This window comes from Phytophthora infestans, genomic scaffold (genome assembly GCF_000142945.1).
Source record: "Phytophthora infestans T30-4 supercont1.75 genomic scaffold, whole genome shotgun sequence".
NCBI lineage: Eukaryota > Oomycota > Peronosporomycetes > Peronosporales > Peronosporaceae > Phytophthora > Phytophthora infestans.
Window position 1 is genome coordinate 199,680 of NW_003303684.1, and position 26,055 is coordinate 225,734.

The window sequence follows — 26,055 nt, forward strand, 5'->3', positions numbered from 1 at the left end:
CCAACTTAGTAAATCCGGTAAAGCCCAACCGCTACTTAAGTAATTCATCACGGTTTGTTTGGGTCCGGAGATGAGATTGCCGTGCTCATCACTGAAGGAAGAGAACATTCGAACGAGAAAGTCTACGAAGAAAACCATCGACTCTAAAGTACTGTAGGAGCTCAGGAATTTGGACTTGTAGTTAAACCCCAAAGAGAGCGGCGTGAACACGAGATCCAGTAGAATCATAATAATGACCAAGATATCCCACGCTGTGCGGTACGGTGAGTCGTGGTGGATAGAGAAGCGGTTCATTTCCCCTTCCAGTTTCCGCGCCGACATGATTTCTTCCGGAGTGATACACGGGTCCTCGTGACTGTTCTGCGATTCGGTGATCGCGATACTTTGAGATCTAGCCAAGTTAATCGAGCTGACGGAAAAGCGTCGACTGACTAAGTCGCGGTCGACGGAGGCCAGTTTGGTTAGCTTGCGTGCTTTGGTAAAGGGTATGATTTTATTCCGGATTGGGAATGGAATCCAAATTTTGGACGAGAGTCGGGGTTTCTCTTTTGGAGTGGTAGGACGCACCTCGACTTTAGCAAGCCACTCGGAAGATAATGAAGGGTCTGGAATGGCAATTGGCATACTTAACTTCTTCAGCAGGGGGTGGGAAGTACCAACGTGTGGTCTGGAGCCAGAATCGGATAAAATCGTAGCTTCGGTATCTTGGGGTTCCTCTAAATGTCCGGGTCTTAGCACATCGATGGCTACTAAGCTGTCAATTGGCTTTCCCAATGCTAGCATTGAAGGAGACGCACTATCGCTGAGACGCCGAGTCTGCGTTCGTACCTCCGCCGCCTGGATAATTAAAATAAATTAGATAATTTAAGCAAAATGGCGGCCAAAATGATCTAACCGACCTGTTGTTGTCGGTGTACGTAGGTGCTCAGTTCACGTAGCATTTTATTGGTTGCTAGGATGCTGCTTTGCACTTCGTCAAGACGTCTTTCCATCCGTCTAAACTCTTCTGGACTTATACATTTGTGCTTGGGCAAAATATCATTACACTGCTCCTCGAGTTCATCGACACCCGTGCGCTCCATCGTGCGTGGTCGAGTGAGATGCCACAGCAGTGAGCGCAACGGATGAAAATAGTATTGTAAGTACTATTGGTAGTGAAAATGGAACCGGAGACCCAAGTTTTTTTAGATGTATTAACATAACACTAAAAAATACTTTTTTCTATTTGTAGCGAACCTTTGACTGCATATATTTGTTGATTTCTCGTTCCAAAATCTCCGTCTGAGTCGGGTACTGTTCCTTGACACTGTCAAGATCATTTCGACACAGTACGTGGATCTGCACCCACGTCAACGCAACGGCAGTTGTGGATCGTTTCGCACGTTGCAGTAGCGCCATCTCTCCGAAATAATCGCCTTTACGCAGAATTCGAATGATCTTTCGAGTGTCCGTCGTCGGGTCAAGCACACCGACGGAACCTTTGGAGCCGATAAAGCCCATCCAATCGCCAAATTCTCCTTTGCGGATCAGCACGTCGTCTTGCATGTAAATGACCGTCCGCAAGTGCAGGATCAACATCTCGATCACTGCTGGCGCTAAAGTCTTAGCCGAAAGGAAGGGGATTTGCTTGAGCATATCGCGATATAACTGGAATTTCACTTCACAGATCAGAGCGGGAGACAGCTCGTTGATAAAAGAATCTGCGTCGCTGTTAACACTCTTTGTTTCTCGCCACAGATTCTCATAGTAGCCGCGTATACGTTTGGATAATTCGTCCGAAATGCCCAAAAAACGACAGCGTTCTGACGTCGAAATGAGTTTTTTATTGTACGCTGTTTCATCCTCATCAAACGACGATATCAGCACGGCAACGGAGCCGAAGACGCTGGCTTGGAGGATGTTGCCAATCAACATAAAACAAGCGACGGAGATTTGCTCTAAAGCCGTGAACATTGGGGGAGGACTCGCGTTTAAGCACCCAACAACTAACGACCAACACAGCGCGTACTCATCGAACAGCGATCTGGGTACAAAGGTGTTGTCTTGTAGGTGCGCACGCCACCCTTGGGCCACCCAACTCCAGTAACACGCCAGTAAATGAACGATGGTAAGAACGATACTTAGCAGTAAGATAAATCTCAGGATGCCTGCCTTCTTGGCGGAGTTAAACTTTCTTGCTAACTGGCTCACTTTTGCCAGTCGAAAAATCTTTGTAAAGCTGAGAACTCGCCCTTTGCTTGATGACGCCAACAATTCGAACGGGAACCAACTAAGGAAATCGGGAATCGCCCAACCACTAAGTAAATAATTCATTGCTGTCCGCTTAGGTCCCGAAATGAGATCTCCACGCTCGTCAGTGTACGACGAGAAGAAGTGGACAATAAAGTCGATCACGAAAAGTATTGTTCCACAGATATTCAATCCAGTCATAAAGGGCGGCGTGAAGTTGAACCCGAGCGATAATGGAGTTAGAATCACATCAAGAAGGATCATTGCCATGATCAATAAGTCCCACATGTAGCGATACGGTGAGTCGTGATAGAGTGTGAATCGACCGAGTTCTCCGTCGCGCTTCCGGGCTGACAGAATGTCTTCGGGTGACACTGTTGCGTCCATCCGTTGTGCTTTAGCGAACATACTTTTCAGCCGATTTTTTTGGTATCCCGGCGCTGGCTGTAAGCTGGAAGTAATGGAGAAGCGCCTAGTGACGACTTTTGCGTCGGCATCTCTGATTGGAGACTCGTCTGGCTTTACTGGTACAACGTGGGGTACCACGGCTTCATTCGAAGCATCAGGTCTACTTTTCCGACTATCTTGCGCTCGAATAAGTGACCTACGCAACGCAGCAAACTCCGGTTTCAGGACTGCCAGACCAATGCTCTTCTTTTTCGATGTAGGAGGCGGTACCGGAGGATTAGGAAGAGGCGACTCTGGATCTGGTAACAAATTATCAACGCGACTAATTTGTGGATCTGTATGGGTCCCTGGCCTCGTCTCCGTGCGAAAACTCAACGTATTGTCAGCTGTAGCGGGGGGATCTGACGGTAAGAAACTCATTGGGGCAATTCCATTAGCTACTAAGGATCGAAGTGATGGACCTTTACCCAGTACTGCGATGTTGGAAGGAGACGCACTTTCGCTGAGGCTCCTGTTTCTGTGTAGCGGGGTGGTCGTTGTCTAATAAAAAAAAATTGTTTGACATGATCAAATTATTTAATGAAAACTATACAAACGCACCTGAAGTTGTCGATGTACAAGCATGCTCAGCTCCCGCATCATTTGACGAGTAGCTCGGATTTCAGTTTGCATTTCGTCCAGTCGTTCCTCCAATCTACCAGGTTGATGTCCACCGTTTTGACTCGGTACGATTGAAGCAGTGGCTTGTTGCTCTTCTTGCTCCATGTAGGCAAGTAGAGTGAGGTCTTCTGTGTCGTGTTCCATGGCGCTAAGTGTGCAACAAGAAGCGGAGAGAGTACAATGACAGCACTCTTCGAGACAAATCTAAGGTATTGCGAAACCAACGACAGAAGTACCAAAAACGGACAACAGATAGCTATTCCTGTTAGTGCTACATTTATTGGTCGTTTGGTCCGCTCTTAAGTATCTTTGTGACTCGCGCAGAAAAGGTAAATGTTAAATATACTAGCAGCTCATATAGTTTAAAAAAAATATCATTGCTACCACCGCTCAGTCGCCGACGTCATCTTCTTGTATAGGGTAATCTCGCTTTCGAGGATCTCCGCTTGCGTTGGATACATTTCTTTAACGTAGTCTAGATCTTGACGACAGAGCACGTGAATCTGCACCCACGTAAGTGCCACTGTCGTCGCTGATCGCTTCGTATGCTGCAACAACGCCATCTCCCCAAAGTAGTCTCCTTTCCGAAGGATGCAAAGAATTTTGCAAATTTCTGAATTCGGATCCAATACGCCAACCGTTCCCTTGGACCCGATAAACCCCATCCAGTCGCCAAATTCACCTTTTCGAATAAGCACGTCGTCTTGCATGTAAATCACCGTACGTAGATGAAGAATCAGCACCTCGATCACAGCAGGAGCTAATGTCTTGGCGGACAAGAAGGGGATTCTTCGGATCATATCGCGATAAAGTTGAAATTTGACTTCACAGATAAGAGCCGGCGAAAGTTCGTTAATAAAGGCGTCAGCATCGCCGCTGACACTCTTCGTCTCTCGCCACAAATTCTCGTAATACCCACGAATTCGCCTTGCCAGGTCGTCAGGGATACCTAGGAAGCGACACCGCTCCGATGTCGCAACGATCTTTTTACTATACGCCGCCTCATTCTCATCTATGGATGAAATAAGTGCAGCCACCGCTCCGAAAACACTGGCCTGGAGTATGTTACCGATGATCATGAAGCAAGCCACGGATATCAACTCCATCGGTGAGTACATGACAGGAGGACTGGCATTGACACATCCGATCACAAGCGACCAGCAGAGACTGTACTCTTCGAACATGGTTTTAGGCACAAAGGCCCCATCTTCAAGATGTGCTCGCCACTCGACAGCTACGAAGCTCCAATAGCAAGTCAATAGGTGCGCGATTGTGAGAACTAGAGCCAATAACAATAGGAACCGCAAAAGACCGACTTTTTTGGCCGAATGGAGTCGATACGCCAGATGACTCACTTTGGCTAACCGAATAATCTTGGTAAACCCGAGCGCGTCACTGTGACTAAATTTTGTGAGAAGCCCGAATGGGAACCAACTGAGAAAATCTGGAATTGCCCAGCCACTCATTAGATAATTCGTAGCTGTACGTCGTGGACCGGATACGAGATCGCCGTGGTCGTTGACGTAGGAAGAAAACATGCGCACGAAAAAGTCGATTGTGAAAATCACGGGTTCCAAAATATTGTAAAAGTCGAGAAATTTCGAGTCGTAGTTGAAGCCCAATGATAAAGGTGTGAACACGAGATCGAGCACAATTATCGCCATAACGATCATATCCCAGACGAGTCGGTGTCGTGAGTTGTGGTGTAGTGTGTATGGCTGCACTTTGCCCTCGAGGTTGCGAGCATTCAAGATTTCCTCGGGCGAAACACTGGCATTCCCTTGTTTCTCATTGAAAATATTGTTCTTTCGCTTCCTGACAGCCACAGAACTTTTCGTTAAATTCATGGAACTGACCGAGAACCGACGTAAAATATCATCGTCGTCCGACAAACTTGACTTTTCAGCCTTCATTTTGCTCAATTGGACAATTTTCATGATACGTCGCTGAAGTGGTGTTGGTGGTTGGGCAGAGTCATCGGTGGCTCCATTTGAAGGCACTAAATTGCTCTCAGGACCATTTTGGATAGACAGCGAGGTCTCAGGTACAGAACTAAGCGTATGTGTCGTGCTTTCCACTGACGCCTTTGGTGTCACGCTATGTGTAGGCTTTGAGGCTGCAGCATTGAAGGCGTCGACTGCGGTGTTAATCGCTTGTGGCATTTCTGGGGGTACAAGTCTCAACGCTTCAAGGCCACCTAAAGTGCCCAACGGAGGCCCATTCGTGAACATATTGAAGCCCATAGGCGCACTGTTCTCACTGAGATTCCGGCTTTTGTTCCTGGAATTTGTGAGCTGCAAAATGTTCACAACATTCATAAAAAAAACAATACTTGTAATTGACACGAACTGAATTATTAAGTTACCTGAAGTTGACGATGCACCAGTGAGCTCAACTCACGAAGCATTCGATGCGATGTGTGCATATCCACTTGCAGTTGATCCATCCGTTCCTCCATAACTCGCAGGCGATCGGATTCACTTCGAGGGTTGTGACGGTGGGAGGAGCCATGTCGCGGTTCTACGATCGGTGGCAGCTCGTGACGGTCCATCTTGCTGGAAAGACGGGACCGAACAGGTGAACGACCGCTCGAGGCGAGAGGTCATTGATAAGATCTATATCCGACGCGTCGCCAATAATGGACGAGCAGATAACCGATGCGAAGGAGACAAACAACGAGAAGATCCGATCCTTAAGAGCTGCAATCGATGCCAAACTGCATGAGCAAGGAATCTATGAACAGATCCGAGATTTGGTCAACTCAAAGATCAAAGTTACGTCGCCTGACGAGGACGTAGACACAGAGCAACAGCCTAATACTGAAAAGGATCCTGTCGATGAAGAAGCTACTCAATCGAGCGAAGAACAACTGATCCATGATGTCTTAGAGAGCGAAGTCGTGCAACAGCTTTTGGCTACAGTTCGATCGATGGAGTTGGCGACACCTGCAAAATCTACCAACCACGAAGAAGCTGACGACGAAGCGTTGGAGAACGACCGAGATGTATTCCTTTACTTACGGCTGTCTACAGGGAAGGCCTTTGTCGACCAATTAGTGGAACTCGAGCAGGATACCAAGAACGCTGACCAGGACGACGTCGGATTGGATGAAAAGAGATGTCCAGTTGGAAGTGTTGTAACTTTTTTCCGCGTGAATGTAACATTTCAAACGCAACGTCAGACTTCACGAGACATTCGATGTTGCGTCGATCCTCCGTTCGACGAGCATTTCCGTTTCCGTGTGGAGAAGAAGAGAACGCGAACTGCTAGAACCCGAGGTGGAGCCAGCTACGCCGTCGACGTCATGGCACCGTGGGAAGCGCTGTGTCTGGTGGAGGAACCAGTACAGTTAAACCTGGTCAAAGTTACGAAAAAGTTACAGAGTAGAAATAGCAATGGTACCGCTCAATGGCGTGAACTCTCGAGCGAGCTACTAGCAGTTTATCGGATGGATTGGAGACGAGTACTGTGCTCGACGCTGCAACTTGTTCACTTCCCCATTCAGCTCACGGGGATAATGAAAGAACCCGTTGGGAGCTTAGACATTCGCGCTGATCTACTGAATTGTAAACGCACGCCAAGTATCGCTCATGAAGCTCGGTCGTTCCTTAATAAGGAAGCAATCCAGCGTAATGCGAGCAATCATTCCTTCTACAAGTACGCGAAGCAGTGGTGGGACGAGTTCCGAAGTGAAACTCGCCAAGACAAACGACAGCCCGTCAAGGGACCGAAAGGAGACGATGAATACTCGCAGTTATTAGCACAGCTGGGGTCTCGACAACGTCTTGTCAAGATGTTCGCTGAAGACGAAGAAGGTCGCTATCGGATGATCTGTAAGTTTATAACTCCACTACGTGTTCCCATGGCCGTGAGAAGCCCAAGTGAAGCCGCTCGCTTCGTTGGCTTGCTCCCGTATGAGTCCAATGCGCTTCTTGGAGGTGGCGCAGACGAGACGTGGCGATCTATTGCTACTGTTTTATCGGCTCGAAAGGGGGACGCTCAAGATCATGCAGTGAGTTATTTTTATTATATTTTATACGTATATTTTTTACTTATGTGTTTGTCAGATTTTACTTGCGTCGCTGCTTTTAGGCTGCGGACTCGACGCGTTCGTCTGCATTGGCACGATTTCTGCCAGTAAAAGTGCATCTCGCTTCGCTCGAGGGTCTCAACGTAGCTATGAAGACCGAGGAAGTACGGAAGCTGGCCATGTTTGGGTCCTCACACGAGGAAGCAGGTAAGGATATTATTATCATTTGAAAAAAAACTGAGGCAGGACTGACGCAACCGTCTAGCTCTTCTGATGTTTTACTGTGGGAGGCTGTGACAGGCGAGAAGTTCGCAGTAAATGACTCTCGAGCACCAAGACGACGAGGTTATTGCGCGATCGATTGCGTGTTCAATCATCGTCAATTCTTCGCCAACTTGCAGCCACGAGCGTGGAAACTCGCTGAGTCTTCTTTCGATTTCGAAGACGAGACGTGTTGGAAACGTATGGACGAGAACCTCATCGCAGATCTTCCATTTGGACAGCCACAGACTGCTCTACTACCGCCCGATGTGTCTTCAGCCTCTTTGTTAGAGCAAGAATGGGTAGCAACTTTAAGACGAGCGATCGCTACTCGTCGACGAGCTGAAGGTCTCGTGACCCGTTGGAGCGAAGAATTGAGCTTCTACCTACTGCCAGCACTCAACTCGTACGAACTGGAGCGTCTGTACGGCGTGACTCAAGTGGACAATCTTTTTTTTCAACAAAGCGTCACAAATTTTGTTGAGGAAGGTCACACTTTCCAAGGTGTGCCCTCCATGTTCTCTATCGAGTCTCCGGATGAAGCTCTAACAGCTATGGCGTCCAACCCGCTCGTAGCCGACATTCTGACGCTCCACGCTCGCTCGGCGCAGTTCGCGCTTGCAGTACGGTGCTTCCCGTATGCGGAACACACTGTGGCCATTTGGGTTATGCTCGCAGTGAGTTATCCGAGCAAAAATTAATTTCTTTATTTTATTTGTATTAGTGTATTAAAAAAGTTGTTTAGATTAAGGAGAAATAGAAAAAAAGGTAAGCTGTCTACGCTTTTAGGCAGCAGCTTCGGTGCCGGTCCAGGGCACACGAGTGACCACGTCGCCGTCTACTATTGGCCGAGCAATAGGTGAGTCGATCTCGAGTGGTCCCGGGTTCTGGAACTGTTGCATGATGGCTTGGGCTGTGCGAGGATCCACCACTTGGATAGTAGAGCTCACGGCTAGCAGCTTCTCCAGTGCGTTAAGCAGCTTGGGGAGACTACGGTAGCTGCGATGCGGCTCTAGGATGATCTCGGTGAGTCTTTGCAGCGTGAAGGGCGGACTCTCGAAGGTCTGGAGCAGCTGCGTGACACTGGCACGACGGCCCTTGCTGGCGGCGTCGCCGTCCATTGTGTCGAGTTGCAGCTGCAGTTTGGCCAATAGAAGCACCTTGAGATGTGCCCAGGCGTAGCACGGCACGCCCGTTAGGCGCATTTCCAGCAAAACCTTCTCCAGAGTTGGTGAGATGCATGTGACGCTACCGGCAGCGAAGTCTAAAAATGAAGGGAACGTGAGTTAAGAGAGTAGAAAGATACAGAGGATTGAGAGCAAATTACCGGCTAGCTCTTCCTCTGTGGCGAGGATCTCCTGCTCCATTAGGTTTGACTTGGTGAGGATGAAGGAGATTGACTTGTGCTGGCCAATATTAAAGGAGGCTCGCAACGGTCTTAAAATAAGCGTTGAATTTGTGAAACTGAATATATCTGTTAGACTTTATATAGTTGAAGCAGAGGATCTTGTCCAGGACTACAAAATAGACTTGATAGACGTATGTTTCGATTTCACTGAAGTGCTGCATCTTCTTCAAGTGACTGTAAGGAGTATTTCCGCTGACAAGACTGTGTTTTTTTTGAGACCTCGAGATGGCTGCATATTCGACTGGAGGATCTTGCGGCACCACAGTCTCTGCAAACGCCGTGTCGCGTGCATGCCATTGCGTTTGTGTAGAAGACAACGGCGGGGTTTATGTCGCTTTCCCACTCGGAGTCACCAAGGCGCTTCAAAAGTTTTGAATTAAAACTGTGTGAATGGCAATAACACTCTGCTTAACTCTTGTAGCAATATATTTGAAAGTCCACTGCAATGCCACGAATTTCACTGTGTAGTGGCGATTGGCAGACCTGAACTTGCCGTTGTTGCTTGCCGTTGCACAGTGCGTGGCTTCGACAACCTGATCTAGCCTTACTGAAGTGTTTGGATAGGTACAAGTAGTCCTGCTCAAGAATCTATCGACTGTCATCCTTGCAGATGCCGCATCACTCGTACAGGTACAGTACACATATCGAAGGAAGAGATACAATAAGCCAATATTATACATGTAGACGCACTGACTTTACAAAAGAAGTGTAAGCGCGGCCTTTACAATTTTCAATATAGAACTGTCAAGTTGTTTGCTGAAGATTGGTTAACCATCACGGGCCATATCTTCCGTCGATACTGTATGTGTAACGCAAACACGTGAGCCAGGATTTGCATGTTCACGTCCATGAGTTAAACTTCGCGATCCGCGCTCGCACATCGTCAAGACAATACACTGACTTGCTCACTCCTTAAATAACTCCGCAACGTAAAAAACGTCATGTTTGACTCGACGCAGCACCTTCAGGCATTTCTGACCGCTAGTTCCCCCACACCCCATGCAATTCGCGGTGTCTCGGCCGCGTTGGTGGCTCTGACTGCTCTGACCAATTTAACGAGCAACCGAACCGCGATCCTTGCGCTGTTTCGGCTTCGACTGTCGCCACGTTTCAAACTTGTAACACCGTCGCGGAACAGCTTTGCACTCGCACTCTTTATCGGTCCGTAATTCTTAAATGTGATCGGGTCCCTATTTTCTTCTTACAGTCATTGTTACAGGTATATTCCGCTATCTCCAGCGGTCAGCCTCGGCTCGAGTCCAGTGCGAATCTAACGAAAATGTTCCCGATCTTACTCGAAATGTGACAATGCCCACTGGGGTGGTACCTGCCGGGGCAGTGGCAGCAGCGATATGCACTCTATGGATGGCGCCGACAAGTCGACCACCCGTGTTGTCTCTCCTGTCTACCAATGCCGCGAGCCAGCTTTTCAACGACTTTTTAGTGAAATATCCGGACCTCAACTTCCTGAAGTCTCTCGAGTTGCTGGTATTCATGACAGGTGGTGGATGGATTTTTTCGGCGGGATTCTTTTACCCGGAAAGCTACGAGCGTTCCCACATGACACAAATTCTCAAAAGTGTCGTGTTGAAGCAAGACGTTGCCCATGAGCTCCAAGAATTGTACCGAAAATGTCTCAATCCGAACCCGTGTAACATCCGACACAAAGGACTGAGCTGTGGGCAATACGCGAGAAGCGACTTTCTGCTCCGTGTCGTGATAATGGCTTGGCGTTTGTATGCTCCAGTGCACTTGACAACGTGGATCTTGTCCCAACGTCATGCAAAAGTGCGCTTGAGACCGGCGGTGACCCAATTGAAAGGGTTTCTAAAGAAGATGACGCGCTCGTCTGCATTCTCTATTGGGTATGTGTATCTGGGATGGGCGATGTGTTGTCTGCTAGGCAAAGTCGGAGACCAGTCGCTGACTTTGCGAAAGTTTCAGTTTTTCTTAAGTGGCGCTATCCCGTCTCTCGCGATATTTGCTGAATCTCCAGGACGTCGGCGTTCGATTGGGCTGATTCTGGTTTCGTATGCACTTGTAAGTGCCGGGAATGTTGCAACTCGGAAGATCCCGTTGTTGCAGCCTGGCGTCAGTTCGGTTCGTGGGTTTTTGGAAGCTGGATGCATAGCAACAGCAGTGTCCGTGCTCCTTCCAGGCTTTTTAAAGGATAACCATTTAATCCGGCGCATGCTGTTGGGAGACGTTGAGGCGCGTCGATTTTAGGACGCACTGAAACAAGCGCAAGCGAGTTCGGTTGATACATCTACAGCGAAGTCAATAAACTAGATTTTCCTGAAAAAGTACTCGGTACAATAACCAGGAACGACAGTGGTTTCAGAAGTCTCTATAATCTATGATCATTTGCAAATATTTAGTAAATCGTCAGAATTTTTGAGCTGTATTTTTATCACTCACGTTATTACCGCTCTTCATCTTTGTGTGCTTCCACGATGAATGATGCTAGTCCCGATACGAATTCAAATGGAGGTTCGCTCTCTCTAGAGGAAGTAACGAAGATAATCCAGGTCTGTGCTGTTGCAACTTGAGATATATGCATCTCTGTAATGGGCTAACGAAAATTCTACCTAGAAAATGAGAGAAGAGCAAGCCTCGTTTCTCGAACAACAGCGAGAAGTCATCATCCAACAGATCTTGGACAGTATCAAACGCTCCGGGGTGCTAGCTGCAGCCACCGTGGGCTCTAAGAAACCAAGCACGAAAGAGAAGACGTCTACTTCTAAACTCGAGAAAAACTTACACAAACTGGTCCAGCACTCTCTTGCAGATAGCGGTCTCGATTATCCTCATGTACGCAGTACAGCCCACGGAGCTAGAGCTCAAACCGCTAAAGAGTACAGTAAAAGCCAAGTTATAGAGTGTTCTACCATAAAGCCGATCATTCGAAGTCGTCAAGAAGTTGAGGTTAGTGCACATAGCAGCCCGTCTCCAGCCCAGACGGACCAAGAAGCTGAACAAGCGCTGCCAGCCTCTAGTCAAGAACCAACGTCATTGTTATCACAGTCACCTCTTCACAATAAAGAGACAGCCAGTCGAAAAAATCGAAATCGAGAGGCTCAACGGCGACGGCATCATCGACACAATAATTCCAGATCTCGAGTTCAAGTCGACGAAGATTATTCAGAGTACACTGACCCCGTTGACGCCGCATTCGCTGCGGTATACAAGAAAGTGGATTTACGGACGCTAGCGATACTCGACCGGTCTAAGGTGCTTCTTGGGCAAGTAAGACAGCCACCAACAGACGGGAAAACCAGCTTCGTGGAAAAGCTACGACAACGATATGCTACTTCCGAGCCGAGATCGGATAGAAATCCTTCAGATACGAAGAAAAAAGATGAAAACGAGCGTGAATGTGGCAACCAGCCTGTCGAGCATTTAGAAGAGTGTAAGAAAGATGACGTTGATATCGAAGAGAAGACCTCTCCGGATGGTATTCGATGCGATCTGGAGCTCTTGCAGCCTCCTTCTAAAGCACCTGACAACGACAACGAATGGGAAAATGAACTAGCACGGCAGATACTGACAATCTACGCAACATCCGTGAAAGCTAAAGCGCTCGAGAAAGCTAACGCCAACAGCTTTGCAAGGGAGCAAAGCGACAACTTAAGCTCTGCAGGACATAGCGATAGACGACAACTTCACAATTCTGGTACAGCAAACATAACAAATAGTCGTTTGAAGACATCCTGGTCACTCCCAGTAATCGGCAAGAGCTCCACTCTCAAACCTACAAAGCAGCGACAATATCCGACAGCTGTAAACTACTCGTGGGAGCCATCTCAGCTTCGTGCAGACGGTAAAGTAATTATCAATATGCCCAAAGTTCCTCGCCCTATTTGGTTCGCTGGCACTGGAGCAGTAAAAGCTGTGTGGTGTGCGCTAGCCGACGGGTTGTCCCAGCTACAACCTCAACATTCGATGGCAGAATCTTTGTCTGTATGCGACCATCGGTTGTGTGAAGAAGTTCGACAATTAGAGACCAAGAAAAAGTTCACCCAGTGCATCACCACGCTCGAGTCGTTGTTGATCGCCTTAGTTCGAGCTCGAGGAGTGGACGAGCTAGAGACGAAGCTCTGGAAACAACTCGTCGTCACTTGCAACGCCTTTGCCAGTCGCTGTATCGACTACCAGAAATTTCCGACCGGACTGCAACTGATGAAGCAGGCAGAACATCTCATCGACAACTCCATTTTAGTGGATAATACTACGAGGACGGAGCTCTTGGCTTACTTGTATGACACGTATGCGCACTACTACTACAAGCGGCGTAAGCCTCATGCTGGACTCCAGTATATGATGAAAGCGCACGAGATCCACAGCAGACAGAGCAGCTGGTCTCATCTCGCGAAGTGTCGACTGCACATTGCGAACCTGCTTTCGTTCCAGATGAAGCACGTGGAAGCGATGAGATACATGGCCAGTATCCTCGAAATGATCGAGGAAAATAAACTCGAGGAAACATCCGAGGCCGGTGGCGGTGGCTCGGCACAGAAGCTTTGTCTTGCTGCTGTGTGCTACAATAACTTGGCGGTCGAACAGCTGCATATGCGCGAGTTTGAAGCGGCGAGTGTGTCCTCGTCGAACGCCCAGAGACTTGCCAAGTTGTGTCTAAGTTACAGTAACCGGTGGCTCGCGCAATTCCAGGCTACAAGTGAGTGTGTGGCCTTGGCCATTGCAACTCTGATGGAAGATACCAACGCGAATCAAGACCCTCTTGTAGATTGCAGATCGTTAACAGTGGCAAAGGAATACTCAAGCTAAATCGCATCGCGTTAGGACGCCGTCTTCGTCGTGAAATATGCGAGCCACCTGGTTTCGCAGAGATGATGTTAATAGTCGACTCCATACTTTATACAGCTACATTATGCGTAATACCTCTTGAGCTAGGGACTCCCGTGCAGGGTCATCCAACGCCAATTTATCCTGGCTAAAGCACAGTTAGTACATGAATTTTTATATACTCATAATGTCCTAAGTTACCTGCTTTGAGCTAGTTCGTGTGCTCGAACGATGGCTTCTTTTAAATCTTGAATATGTTTGGTACAAGCTTGATAGTCACTGCTTGATTCGTTTTGCTAACATAGCCGAAACAGGAAGCAATAACAATTTATCAGACACCATATCAAAGCACTGATACACGTGTTTTAAACCTGCAAGGATTCGCGTTTTAAGACCCAGTCCTGGACATATGCGAGGAAGAGTTCTTGGTCAAGAGATTCCCGGAATTGCAGCTTCAAGGCACTCGAGCAAACCAGAAACGCATCCTACGGTAATGTAAGCGTTTGATATCTCTCGATTTATAGCAAGTAAGGTACTGTACCTTGCTAGCAGCTTGCTCGAATAGAGCGAGACGCTCCAGAAACTTCGATGCGTCTTGAAGAACGCTGTAGGATTTATTCATGTTAGGTATTATTTAGAAATGATACTATAAATTCACGTACCTGCTGAAGGTCACGTCCCCACTTTTCAGCATTGCAGCTGTACGCACGAAAGTAACGATGGCGTCACGCTCTGGTTTAGAAAATGAAGAACCCACAGACTGCACCTGAGCATTTCTAAAACCGAGTTTGTTAGAATAATGCACAATAATTTTTTAAAATAGTAGATTCGTATCATACGCAGTGGTGATGGTCCTGCAGATCTCGAAATGTGGCAGTAGCATCGTCGCCATGGACGTCTCGATTGTCTGAATATCAAAGTGCAACTGTTTGCCCCGCTGCAAATGCTCGTCTGTATTAGAAGTCACATAAAAATTAAATCCATTTCTAATCCTATATTATGAAAAAAAATAAGCTTCCGTTTTACCTTCTAGAGCCAGCTTGAACTCGGCGGTAAGCTGCGTGATCGCCTCCTGATATTGCTCGACTCGTCTTGAATGCGAGTTCTGCAGCACTTGCATTCCGTCCTCCAGAAATTTCGCCAAATGCTGCAATAGTCACCAAAAAATGTCGTTTATGTATCGATTTTGCTGTTCATACGGCGAACCACTGTTTACTTACGTCTCGTTTCTTCGTCAGGAGTAAGATGACTGCCGCGTCTCGAGATACTGCAGTCGATAGCGCTTTCGAGTGGTAGGACAGCGACTCTATCGACTGCTGCAGCTTCGAAATTGTATATAAGCCGCTGGAAAGTCGAGTGAGCTCTTGCAATGCACTAAGCAGTATCGACAGCTCCCGTTCGCCCAGGAATGATGGCACCAGCGCCACAAGACGCTCCAAGCGATCTGAAATGTGTGCCAAAACGTCTGCGGATTCGTTATCCGCCGATGAGAACGCGACGATAAGCGCACGTTGCACATCCTCCACGTCACGAATGATGGCCTGCAAGCAGGTCACGACGTCGGCGAGAGCGAAGCGATGCTTGTGCACTAGCAGCGACTCAAAGTCGCGCACTAGATCCGCGACACATGCCATGATCCAAACTTGATCAGGAGTCTAAATTCCACAATTAGGTTGTTTCAAATGCTTAATCTAGACCAAAAAAGTCGCTGAAAGGACAAATTGCAAGCTACTTACAGCTTCTTAATTTGGCAAAACTGTTTTAAATCTGACACGCTCAGTTTTGTTGTCCACACGTTGTGCTACGTCAACTGTCAACGTAATGGTATCACCGGTTCATCATGCCGCTCGTGGGGCCTCAGCCGCGCTAATTACAGCCACCGTATTGGTTAACTTGGTGAGCAACCGGAAGGCACTGGTGACGTTACTGCGACGCCAAACTTTGACTCAGTTGACACTGGTCAAACCTTCTCGCAACGCTGCAGCATTTGCCATTTTCATCGGTCCGTAGCTAAAATGCACTCTCGAATTGCTTTAACAAAAATCGAATCTAACTGGTGCTATGATGCATCACAGGCGTCTTCCGGTATCTACAGCGCTCTGCCTCTAATAACGTCAGTACCGACAGCATTAACACTACACCTCGCGTTCGGGGGGCCGTACTGGCCTCTGCAGTGGCTTCGGGACTGGGAACAGCGTGTCTGTCGCCCAAAGCTCGTCCGGCGCTTCTATCGTTGCTTTCGACCCATGCCGCGAGCCAACTCGTCCGCAATCTGATAGAGAAACGCCCCGAGTTGTCTATATTGAAGCCACTGGAGCTGCTTGCGTTCATGACAGCGGTCGGATGGATCTACTTTTCGGGTTTCTTCCATCCGGAGAGCTACCAGCGTTCGCACATGCGTCTCATTCTCAAGTATGTGCTGTTGACGCAGTCCATGGCTTCCGAGCTACAGGACCAGTACAAACTCGGACTTAATCCGAATCCCTGCTCCACGCGTCATAAGGGACTGACCTGCGACCAGTTCGCACGCAGCGACTTCCTGCTGCGCGTGACGTCTGAAGCTTTCCGGTTATATTTCCCCGTGCACTTCTCAACGTGGTTATTCGCCCAACGACATGCCAAAGTACGCTCCAGCCCAATGTCCACACGACTTCGACGCTTCGTCGCCAAATTACTACGATCAACTGCGTATTTTACTACGTTCGTCTACGTGGGCTGGATCCTGTCGTGTCACATGGGGAAATTCGGCGATCGTTCGATAACGCATCGGAAACTGCAATTTTTCTTGGGCGGCGCGTTGCCCTCGCTTGCCATTTTCATCGAGTCGCCATCGCGTCGCCGGCCGATCGGCCTCATTCTTACGTCTTATGTGCTGGTGAGTATGGGGAACGTGGCATTTCGTCGAATTTCATGGCTACAGCCGGGTGCGAGTCCCGTCCGTGGGGTGCTGGAAGCGGGTTGTGTGGCTGCTGCTGTGGCCGCGACTATCTCGGCTTCACTGGAGAGCAACCACTTTATTCGGCGTATCCTTCTGGGCGAAATCGAAGCTCGGTCCCTGCAGCATCAGCTTAGAGAGGCAGAGCCAAAAGCAGAACTGGCAGAGACTTGAATGAGCGAGCCGTCACGTGACGGTCATTAGTTCGCGTGGACTAGTTGCTATCTGAGCTTATCCCTGACTAGTTCTGCGGCACCTGCTGCTTTGAGACGTTACCTGTATGTCCATTTTGATCCATACAGCTCTCTGCCACGCCGGACTGAAACTACCAACTCTATCTTCGGGAAATGAGACTAAATTCCCGATGTTAATAAAACATGATTTAATTTTCTCAAAAAAAAGAATTTGATGATTCCCGATACTAATACCATGACAAACTAAGCACGGGAAATTATCCGCGGTAATTCAAACGGAAGAGAGAGACCTCTTCAACATCCTATGGTGGAGAAGTGCACGTAACGTCGGCTGAGGGTACCGGTTGTGGAGACTCCAGAGACTCGACCACGAAACACGAGTCTCGTATAGAGTAGCCGTGCGACGAAAAAGCACATTCGCCAGCTGATGGCATTTTTTTCAATGGTCAAAACACACCCACGCTCTCATTTCGCTTTTCTCGCGCTCAGTGGCAACGCTCCACTACATCCTCGTCTTGATTCATGACCAAAGTGTCAAAGTTCATGCGTAAACTCTTCCGCAAAGAAAGTGAAGAAGAAGGTTCTCGTGGTCTACAGCTGAGACTACGCAAGGCCGTAACCTTAGGGAAAGCTCGACAAGTCGCCGCCTTGCTAGATGAAGGTGCGTCGCCCGTTTGGATGGAGAACGAGACAACCTCTCGACGTCGATTCCGGCGTCGGGACTCGTACCCGTGCCAACTCAACGCTCTACTATTGGCCTGTCGATGCGGTGACGACGACGTGTTGAGTCTCCTACTGGACGCGTTCTTCGAAGAGCCTCAAGTTCTCGCTCATTTCAGTCGAGCCATGTATTGCCTCGTGGTCCGTCATGGTCACTGGAAGGCGTTCCAGAGACTGCAACAACGTCGAGTCCCCATGACTTCAGTCTCGTCCAGATCCTCGACCGATTCGACAGAATCTCCGACCTCCGTGGCGTCAACTCAGCTCCTTTCCGAGGCTGCAATGGAGCACGTCAGTTCCAAGCTTCCGTTGCCCATTTTCGTGGCTGCAGAGCATGGTCGTCACCATATTTTGGCCTACTTACTGGACCACTACCCGCACGATTGGGCTCAGTACACGTTCGATGGGCATTCTCTACTGTCGGTAGCCACAATCAATGGCCACTATGAGTGTGTCCGTGTGTTACTTGACCGTCAGGTCGCTACCGGTCGATCACTGGACGCTGCCGTCGCATTGGCTCGTCGCCACCGTCAAGCCCATATACTGGTTCTATTAACGAGTTGTCTTCCTGAATTCGCATCCGATCCGGAACCAGTTTACAAAAGCTACGATGAAGAACCGACAAATTACAATACCGGTGGCTTCTCTTGTCACTGGTCGAGCCAAGGGACTCGAGCTCATGGCCGCGTCTCGATCGCAGAGACCGTTGCTAGTGAATTCGACGACGACATGAGACGTAGCAGTCTCGTGGCTATCAGCTCGCCCATCAACTATACCAACCCTGCTGAAGACATGGACCGGGTACAAGAAATGCGTATACGAGCCGAAATGCAGCGTGAGCAGCGACAAACCGGTATGATGTGGTTCCTCGACGGACGCGAGCCGGTGGAAGACATGCAACGTCGTGTACAATCGCACGGACTGAACGCAGATGGCTTTGCAGTTCTCCAATCGGCGCGAGACGCAGCACCGAACTCCAATAGCAGCTACACGTCGGAGCAGGAGGAAGAGTCCTGGTATGCTGTCAAGTCGAACGAGAAGAACCATGATCTGCTGACGAGTGACGAAGAGGAACGTGCGTACGAGTCGATGTTCTCTGTTCATGAAGAAGCAGATGAGTTACCTCCGGTATCTGAGGAGCGACATAAAGTGATGCCAGCTCCTCGATCTTCGTCCTCGTTACGACCTGGTAGGTCCCGTAAACTCATCAGTGTACGTAGTCGTGGATTCCAACAACATCGACTTTTAGAGGCTATCGAAGAACATCCTGCTGGTGAGATCGAAACGTAGATCTCGACAGTGGATATACTAGAAATGTGTCGTGATAGGCGTGTATTAGATTAATACATCCATAGCTCTTATTCATTATCGCAAATGCCGTGGAAGCCCAGATGGACCCCACTTTCGATATCTGCCAGTGTCAATTTAAGTCCGATAAACCCCATAGCTAACGCCGACAACCCGATCGTCGTTGCTAGCATATACACCATAATCGATTCGCGTTTGTACTTCTTCACAAAGTACCCGACACATTTCAAGCCACAGAAGCCTCCCACAAATCCTACAAGCGCAAACCACGCCATGTAGTCGAACTGGAATTCACCCGGGAACTGACCGTTGATAGCGAACTGTAGCGTCGTGGACGAAGCTGTGAAGAGGATCATGAAGCTCGCAGTAGCTGACTGTACCGCTGGAAGTACACCGGCTTCGAGCATGATGGGACCTTTGACCATGATACCAAGTAAGCCAGCAGCTACACCCGCAGTGGTGCATACAGCTGGGAACATCTTCACACGACGTTTGATCCAGTGAATATCTCCATCCACGTACGGATAATTACTGAGCACTATATATCGGTTCACACAAGCGAAGACGATGGCCAATGTAGAGCGAAATTCCAGCGAGAATTGTCAATGGCAAGAGTGTAAGAGCCCAGTAATTCAAGGAATTACATGTCACGCCAATAGCACTGGGGGCGCCATGGCCACCACGAAGGAGTGACTGTATCAGGATGATAAGCCAGGAAACGACCAGAGGATAAATGAACTCGAACGGCAGCACTCGGGCATCGCGACGTTCGATTGTACCACGTCGCTGGGTCTTCTCATTGTCGTCGGACGGAAACGTACCAAATCGACGGTTGTCACCGACTAAAGGGTCCGAACTCGTCGGCTTCTTCTCAGTTAGAGACGGTAAAGTCTGGAAATCTTTCTCGTATTCTCCGCGAATCACACGCGATTTACGACTTCGACGAGTCTTTTCAAGCCACCGACGGGCTGCAACTTCCACGTCGAATCGCTGTATAAAGCGTGAACAGCATTTACGTTAGTGCAGCTTGCAGCGATGACAAACTGACCAATATTCACCTGGTAAATAGACCACCGCCGACCTCGACCGCCACCATTTGGACCACCGTTAAACGTATTATTGATAAAATGCAAGCTGGAGTTTTGATTCCTTCTCTTGAATCTGAAAGTATAAAATCGAGTGAGTATCGTCAAAACCACAGTCCTGATTTCATAGACTTGACGCACCTTTAAGCCTTTTAAGACGGTTTTGTATGTGATGAACGAGAGCAACGTCACTAGCAACACGAGAATCAGCCAATTTGGGAAAATATGGTTCAGCATAACACCGAACACCGTGCCGACAAGTGTCGTGGGCTCCATGAGTCCCACCAAGCCGAAGTCAATAAGAGGGCGGTTCTTGTTTACTGTAATACGTAAAAAAAAAAACTCCAGTTAGAGTGTTATCGCTATTAGAGTAGCAATTAGAGTACTCACATGGGTGTTTACGTCGGAAGTTGACGGCGTACATACATGGCTACAGCACTGCCGAAAATCGTCACTTTGGACAGCGGGATCGCGTGTTTCGGGTTTAATCCTGCGAAGATGTACATGGGTACAAGTAGGCCTCCACCTCCAATACCCCCACCAGCGCCCAATGCCGTGCAGGCAAACGCAATGAGCGTTGTGAGAAGGTCGTTGTATGTGAATGGCGCGAAGAGGTTCTTCTCGACACAATAAGCAGCTTGAACGACGTCGCCAGCCGACGTCAAACCTTGCTGTGTTTCTGTCTCGCCTGTCGACTCGTCGAGCACCTCCACTATATGGCAAGTGTACGCCACGTCGCCAATGTAGTCTCCACATTCATGAGCCGCTGGTCGGCAGTATTCACACTTGCTACAATGTAAACAAGAGGATAAAAACGTAAAGGGGTATGCTTTTTCGATTTAGAGCGCTGACGTTCGTACCCTTCGATACAGGCGAGAGCTGGGACGTAGCCACAATCGGATCCTTTGGAGCATGACAGTCCGACAATCTCGGAGAATGGTGCGTCCTGGGGCTCCGTCAGTTTGGGCATCGCACTCGCAGTAGCCAATAGAGTCAATAGCAACAGCGGTAGGCAGCGTGAAGAGGCTCGCATCTTTGACGTGGCAAAACTAGAAGTGAGACGGATGATGGCCAGCATTAGAAAACAAGGGAGGATGCGGTGGGCACACTCCCTAATACAGTGGTGGGATCACGTTGTGACACCGCTATTTTACTGTAAACTGGCCATGCAATGAGCATTCAGTATGAAGAGCTAGCAAGCCACTCAGATTTTGAATTTTATTCTTTTTTAAAGTCATCACGTCAAGCTAATGAAAGCGCCTTCACTTTGAGATGTCAAAAGATCTTAGCTAGTACGTTGTGTCAAGTCCTGACTCACGAGAAGAAATGTGGTTGTGTAGATGTCTTTACAAACTCAAGACCCTGACGGATGGGCACACGTTCGTCCCACCTCGACAATGGTGTCGCCATCGGCCGCGACGAAATGGGTGGTCATGGGCCACTCGACATTGTCGACTCGACAGCTTCTGTGCCACCATGCAGACTTCATTCTACATGTCGTCCCACCTGCAAAGTTCAGGATTCCCGGCAGATCATTTTTTCAATTGTGAGATGACTGACGAACTTGTTGAAATGATCGGAAAAAACATTTTTCTGTATCGACTATTCGCTGTCACAAATACCGAGAAAGCCCAGATGGACCCCGTTTTCAATATCTACTAGCGTCGACCTTACTCCAATAGCCCCCATAGCCACGGCTGACAACCCGATCGTCGCTGCTAACATATACACCATGATCGATTCGCGTTTGTACTTCTTCACAAAGTACCCGACACATTTCAAGCCACAGAAGCCTCCCACAAATCCTACAAACGCAAACCACGCCATGTAGTCGAACTGGAATTCACCCGGGAACTGACCATTGATAGCGAACTGTAGCGTCGTGGACGAAGCTGTGAAGAGGATCATGAAGCTCGCAGTAGCTGACTGTACCGCTGGAAGAACACCGGCTTCGAGCATGATGGGACCTTTGACCATCCCCCCGCCGATACCAAGTAAACCAGCAGCTACACCCGCAGTGGTGCATACAGCTGGGAACATCAACACACGACGTTTGATCCAGTGAATATCTCCATCTACGAACGGATAATTGCCAAGCACCTTGACGCGGTTTAGAAGCCGAAGTCGATACCCCATCCGTAGTGACACTGAGATTGGGACTGCAAGTGGTAACAGCGTCAGAAGCCAATAGCTCGACGAGTTACACTTGACTCCGATAGCACTTGGAGCTCCATGACCACCTCGAAGCATTGACTGCACTAGAATAAGCAGCCAGGATAACGCTAGTGGCCAAAGATACTCCAAGGGGAACACGCGTACTTCACGACGCTCGATAACATTGCGTCTCTGGGTTTGTGTGTCCTCGTCCGAGGAAAAGGTTCCGAATTGGCGCTTGTTTCGGATCAAGGGATCCGAACTGGTAGGTTTGCGATCGTTTAGAGGGGGCAGCGACTGGAAATCTGCTTCGTCTTCCTCTCGAATCTGACGAACTTTACGACGTCGACGTGTTTTGTTGAGCCACCGGCGTGCAGCAACCTCCACGTCAAACCGCTGCAATACAAGTAAGCACCATCAGTGGCATGATAGCGAGTAAATAATCTTGAAACATACCCGATAGATAGACCATTTCCTGCCGCGTCCACCTCCGTTTGGACCGCCTTTGAGTGTGGATATGACAAGGGTTAGACGATATTTGTCTTCCTTGTCTTGAATCTAATACGAATTCGCCAAATAAAACATACCAGTTTAGCGCTAACAAGGTGACAATAGCAGAATATAAAAAAACTTTACCGTATTCCCCTTAAGAATTGTCTTGTATGTGATAAACGTGAGCAACGTCACCAAACACACGAGAATCAGCCAATTCGGGAAAATGTGGTTCAGCATAACGCCGAACACCGTGCCGATTAGTGTCGTGGGCTCCATGAGTCCCACCAAGCCAAAGTCAATAAGAGGGCGGTTCTTGTTTACTATAATACGTAAAAAAAAAAATCCAGTTAGAGTGTTATCAATATTAGAGTAACAATTAGAATACTCACATGGATGTTTACGTCGGAAGTTGACAGTGTACATGGCTACAGCACTGCCGAAAATCGTCACTTTGGACAGCGGGATCGCGTGTTTCGGGTTTAATCCTCCGAGGATGTACATGGGTACAAGTAGGCCTCCACCGCCAACACCTCCGCCTGCGCCCAATGCCGTGCTGGAGAACGCCACTAAGGTCGTGATCAGGTCTTTGTATGTGAATGGAGAGAATAAATTTTTCTCCACGCAGTAAGCAGCGCTGACGGTGTCTCCAGTTGATGTCAGACCTTGCTGTGCCTCTGTCTTGCCTGTAACTTCGTCAAGCACCTCAATAACTTGACAAACGTAGTCAACGTCGTCTCGGTGGTCGTTGCAGTCATGCGCAGTCGGTCTGCAGTACTCGCATTTGCTGTTTAAATCCAGCGCATTAGTTTTTACCACATTTTTGACATATTCCGACGGTGTTTCTCACCCTTTAAGGCAAGCAAGAGCTGGGACGTAGCCGCAGTCTGTGCGCTTATTGCAGACCAGTCCGACAGTGTCGTAGAATGGCGCGTGGGCTGGATCCGTCTGCGTAGTGGCCGCACTTGTGGCGGTAACCAGCAGCGCCACCAGCAGCCACGGTCTCATACTGGAGCGGGTTGAACGCTAGGTCAGAATTAGAATAAGAATGGTGATTTTTGCAATAAGGAGAAACATACATGGCTACATTGGCTGCAGGATTAAAAGCCAATCGCAGCCCGACGTCATACTTGGCAAGCAGAGATCGTCCACAAGGTTTCACCACCACGTAGGCGAGGGAATTTAAGATGGCGACCGCTCGATTGCTAACTACAAGGTAGTAGAAGTCAAAAATGCTCCACGGACGCCCTTATTCGCTGTCACAAATGCCATTGAAGCCGAGGTGCACGCCCTTCTCGATGTCTCGAAGTGTCGACTTCAAGCCGATGATACCCATGGCCAACGCTGAAAGACCAATCGTCACTGCCAACAGATAAACCATAATCGACTCGCGTCGGTACTTTTTGACCAGATACGCCACCACTTTCTGGCCGCAGAAGCCTCCGATGCAGCCCATGAGAGCGAACCACGCCATGTAATCGTACTGAAGCTGACCGGGGAATTGTCCGTTGATCGCGAATTGCAACGTCGTGGACGATGAGGTGAAGAGGATCATGAAATTGGCAGTAGCCGACTGCACCGGCGGCAGAATCCCCATCTCCAGCATGATGGGGCCCTTGACCATGCCACCTCCGATACCCAAGAGACCAGCAGCCACACCCGCCATAGAACACAGCGCTGGGAAGACAAGGACACGACGTTTGATCCAGTGGACGTCACCTTGGGCGAATGGGTAGTTGCAGAGCACTTTGAGTCGATTTTGGAGACGTAGCTGGTGTCCTACCCAGAGTGTGATGGCAACCAGGATCAACAACGGTAGAAGCGTCAACATCCAGTAGTCTGCCGAGTTGCAGGTGATTCCGATGATACTAGGAGCACCGTGACCGCCTCGAAGCATCGACTGTATCAGTACCACGAGCCAGGAGAGCACCAATGGGATGACGTACTTAAGCGGGAACACACGCATCTCGCGTTGTTCGATAGCCTTACGTCTCTCCAGCATCTGATCATCGTCCGACGCGAAGGTTCCGAAATCGTGTGTCTCGTGTCCACCTAACAGTGGGTCAGAGCTTGATGGTTGGTGCTCACGGAGAGGTGGCAAGGACGCAAAGTCGGCTTCATCTTGAGCTCGAATCGCTCGCAATTTCTTGTTACGGCGGGTCTTTGCGAGCCAGCGACGGGCTGCAATTTCTACATCGAATCGCTGTGGAGTGAATGAGTCAGTTTACTGCGCTTCAGAGTTAAGAAAAAGAAATTATATAAATTGAGTACTCTGTAAATGGACCATTGGCGACCAAGCTTCTTGATTCCACCTTCAGGGCCGCCCTTGAGCACTGACTTGACGACTGCGCGCTGATATCTCGACTCCTTCTCTCGAATCTGCCAAAAAAAATACTGCGTTAGTGCGCGTTCTAACAGAGATTAGTGTGTTTTGACTCACCGTGTTTCCTTTGAGGACCGTCTTGTACGTGATATACGACAGCAGCGAGACCAGAAGCACCAGGATCAACCAATCCGGGAACATGTGGTTCATCATGACACCGAAGATGGCTCCGATCAACGTGGTCGGCTCCATAACACCCGCAACTTGGTAGTTGATGAGTGGCAGCTTGGCATTCACTGGCAATGCAGGAACAAAATTGTCAGTTTTCTTGCGCTTTTCGGTTTAACCCCAATGAATTGACTTACTCGGGTGCTTCCGGTTAAAATTGAAGAAGTAGGCTGACACTGCGTTGCCGAAGATTGTAGCTTTGGACAGCGGGATGGCGTGTTTGGGACTCAGTCCGTAGAAGAAGATGTACATGGGTACAAGCAGCCCACCACCGCCCACGCCACATCCAGATCCCAGTGCTGTACTCACCAGAGCGATGATGGTGGCTACAATGTCCTTCCACGTGAAAGGGTGGAAGAGATTCTTCTCGATGCAGTAAGCGACAGGCACAGTCTCTCCTTCGGAGTTGAGCGCGTATTGAGTCTGCATCTCGCCCGTATCTTCGTCCCGAGTCTCCGCCACTTGGCAGCGCTTAGACCCGTCAGCACTGCAATCGTCACCATCAGGACGGCAGTACTCGCACTTGCTGCAGTGGAACAAGCACAAAATGATAAGCAATGCATCGGGTTGGCAGAATGATACGCACCCGGAGATACAAGACAACGCAAGCACGTAGCCGCAGTCAGTGCTCTGGGAACATTGCAGCCCTACGCTTTCGTGGAATACCGGTAGTGCGTCTTGAGCCACGCACACAGAGGCTAAACAGGCCGCAGACAGCAGTGCGAGCCGCATATCAGAGTTGGAAATGAGCTTGACGTTGCTGGAATGTGACTTGATTTCAGTAAGAGAAATGTTTACCCACGAAATGTGACAGCCT

General features: G+C 48.9%; 12 protein-coding genes across 12 annotated transcripts; 5 read left to right on the plus strand and 7 right to left on the minus strand.

Annotated features, from left to right (window-relative positions):
• Positions 1-1,221: 1,221 nt before the first annotated feature.
• PITG_19100 (Voltage-gated Ion Channel (VIC) Superfamily) lies at positions 1,222-2,637 on the minus strand (the record flags this gene model as incomplete). The annotated part of the gene is made up of 1 exon (XM_002997371.1): positions 1,222-2,637. The coding sequence occupies one exon, from the start codon at positions 2,635-2,637 to the stop codon at positions 1,222-1,224; it is 1,416 nt and encodes a 471-aa protein (XP_002997417.1).
• A 1,040-nt stretch (positions 2,638-3,677) lies between these two features.
• Positions 3,678-5,722, minus strand: PITG_19101 (Voltage-gated Ion Channel (VIC) Superfamily; the record flags this gene model as incomplete). The annotated part of the gene is made up of 3 exons (XM_002997372.1): positions 3,678-5,243; positions 5,436-5,591; positions 5,663-5,722. The coding sequence occupies 3 exons, from the start codon at positions 5,720-5,722 to the stop codon at positions 3,678-3,680; spliced, it is 1,782 nt and encodes a 593-aa protein (XP_002997418.1).
• Positions 5,723-5,935: 213 nt separating this feature from the next.
• PITG_19102 (centrosomal protein, putative) lies at positions 5,936-8,289 on the plus strand (the record flags this gene model as incomplete). Its single annotated transcript, XM_002997373.1, has 5 exons — positions 5,936-6,075; positions 6,157-6,986; positions 7,035-7,309; positions 7,365-7,534; positions 7,593-8,289. 5 exons carry the CDS (start codon positions 5,936-5,938, stop codon positions 8,287-8,289), a joined length of 2,112 nt encoding a protein of 703 aa, XP_002997419.1.
• A 4-nt stretch (positions 8,290-8,293) lies between these two features.
• Positions 8,294-8,977, minus strand: PITG_19103 (uncharacterized protein; the record flags this gene model as incomplete). Its single annotated transcript, XM_002997374.1, has 2 exons — positions 8,294-8,852; positions 8,916-8,977. The coding sequence occupies 2 exons, from the start codon at positions 8,953-8,955 to the stop codon at positions 8,374-8,376; spliced, it is 519 nt and encodes a 172-aa protein (XP_002997420.1).
• A 1,384-nt stretch (positions 8,978-10,361) lies between these two features.
• On the plus strand, positions 10,362-11,874 carry PITG_19104 (uncharacterized protein; the record flags this gene model as incomplete). Its single annotated transcript, XM_002997375.1, has 3 exons — positions 10,362-10,861; positions 11,042-11,096; positions 11,785-11,874. 3 exons carry the CDS (start codon positions 10,362-10,364, stop codon positions 11,872-11,874), a joined length of 645 nt encoding a protein of 214 aa, XP_002997421.1.
• A 959-nt stretch (positions 11,875-12,833) lies between these two features.
• Positions 12,834-13,781, plus strand: PITG_19105 (uncharacterized protein; the record flags this gene model as incomplete). Its single annotated transcript, XM_002997376.1, has 1 exon — positions 12,834-13,781. The coding sequence occupies one exon, from the start codon at positions 12,834-12,836 to the stop codon at positions 13,779-13,781; it is 948 nt and encodes a 315-aa protein (XP_002997422.1).
• A 383-nt stretch (positions 13,782-14,164) lies between these two features.
• On the minus strand, positions 14,165-15,433 carry PITG_19106 (uncharacterized protein; the record flags this gene model as incomplete). Its single annotated transcript, XM_002997377.1, has 9 exons — positions 14,165-14,284; positions 14,341-14,404; positions 14,462-14,575; positions 14,639-14,750; positions 14,826-14,946; positions 15,020-15,057; positions 15,099-15,103; positions 15,189-15,243; positions 15,310-15,433. The coding sequence occupies 9 exons, from the start codon at positions 15,431-15,433 to the stop codon at positions 14,165-14,167; spliced, it is 753 nt and encodes a 250-aa protein (XP_002997423.1).
• A 187-nt stretch (positions 15,434-15,620) lies between these two features.
• Positions 15,621-16,908, plus strand: PITG_19107 (uncharacterized protein; the record flags this gene model as incomplete). The annotated part of the gene is made up of 2 exons (XM_002997378.1): positions 15,621-15,801; positions 15,875-16,908. 2 exons carry the CDS (start codon positions 15,621-15,623, stop codon positions 16,906-16,908), a joined length of 1,215 nt encoding a protein of 404 aa, XP_002997424.1.
• A 191-nt stretch (positions 16,909-17,099) lies between these two features.
• PITG_19108 (uncharacterized protein) lies at positions 17,100-18,938 on the plus strand (the record flags this gene model as incomplete). The annotated part of the gene is made up of 2 exons (XM_002997379.1): positions 17,100-18,242; positions 18,351-18,938. The coding sequence occupies 2 exons, from the start codon at positions 17,451-17,453 to the stop codon at positions 18,936-18,938; spliced, it is 1,380 nt and encodes a 459-aa protein (XP_002997425.1).
• A 68-nt stretch (positions 18,939-19,006) lies between these two features.
• On the minus strand, positions 19,007-19,381 carry PITG_19109 (uncharacterized protein; the record flags this gene model as incomplete). Its single annotated transcript, XM_002997380.1, has 1 exon — positions 19,007-19,381. One exon carries the CDS (start codon positions 19,379-19,381, stop codon positions 19,007-19,009), a length of 375 nt encoding a protein of 124 aa, XP_002997426.1.
• Positions 19,382-21,945: 2,564 nt separating this feature from the next.
• PITG_19110 (uncharacterized protein) lies at positions 21,946-23,717 on the minus strand (the record flags this gene model as incomplete). Its single annotated transcript, XM_002997381.1, has 5 exons — positions 21,946-21,990; positions 22,070-22,591; positions 22,832-23,010; positions 23,080-23,474; positions 23,538-23,717. The coding sequence occupies 5 exons, from the start codon at positions 23,693-23,695 to the stop codon at positions 21,946-21,948; spliced, it is 1,299 nt and encodes a 432-aa protein (XP_002997427.1).
• A 219-nt stretch (positions 23,718-23,936) lies between these two features.
• On the minus strand, positions 23,937-25,970 carry PITG_19111 (uncharacterized protein; the record flags this gene model as incomplete). Its single annotated transcript, XM_002997382.1, has 5 exons — positions 23,937-24,890; positions 24,959-25,066; positions 25,128-25,306; positions 25,376-25,764; positions 25,825-25,970. 5 exons carry the CDS (start codon positions 25,968-25,970, stop codon positions 23,937-23,939), a joined length of 1,776 nt encoding a protein of 591 aa, XP_002997428.1.
• Positions 25,971-26,055: the final 85 nt, after the last annotated feature.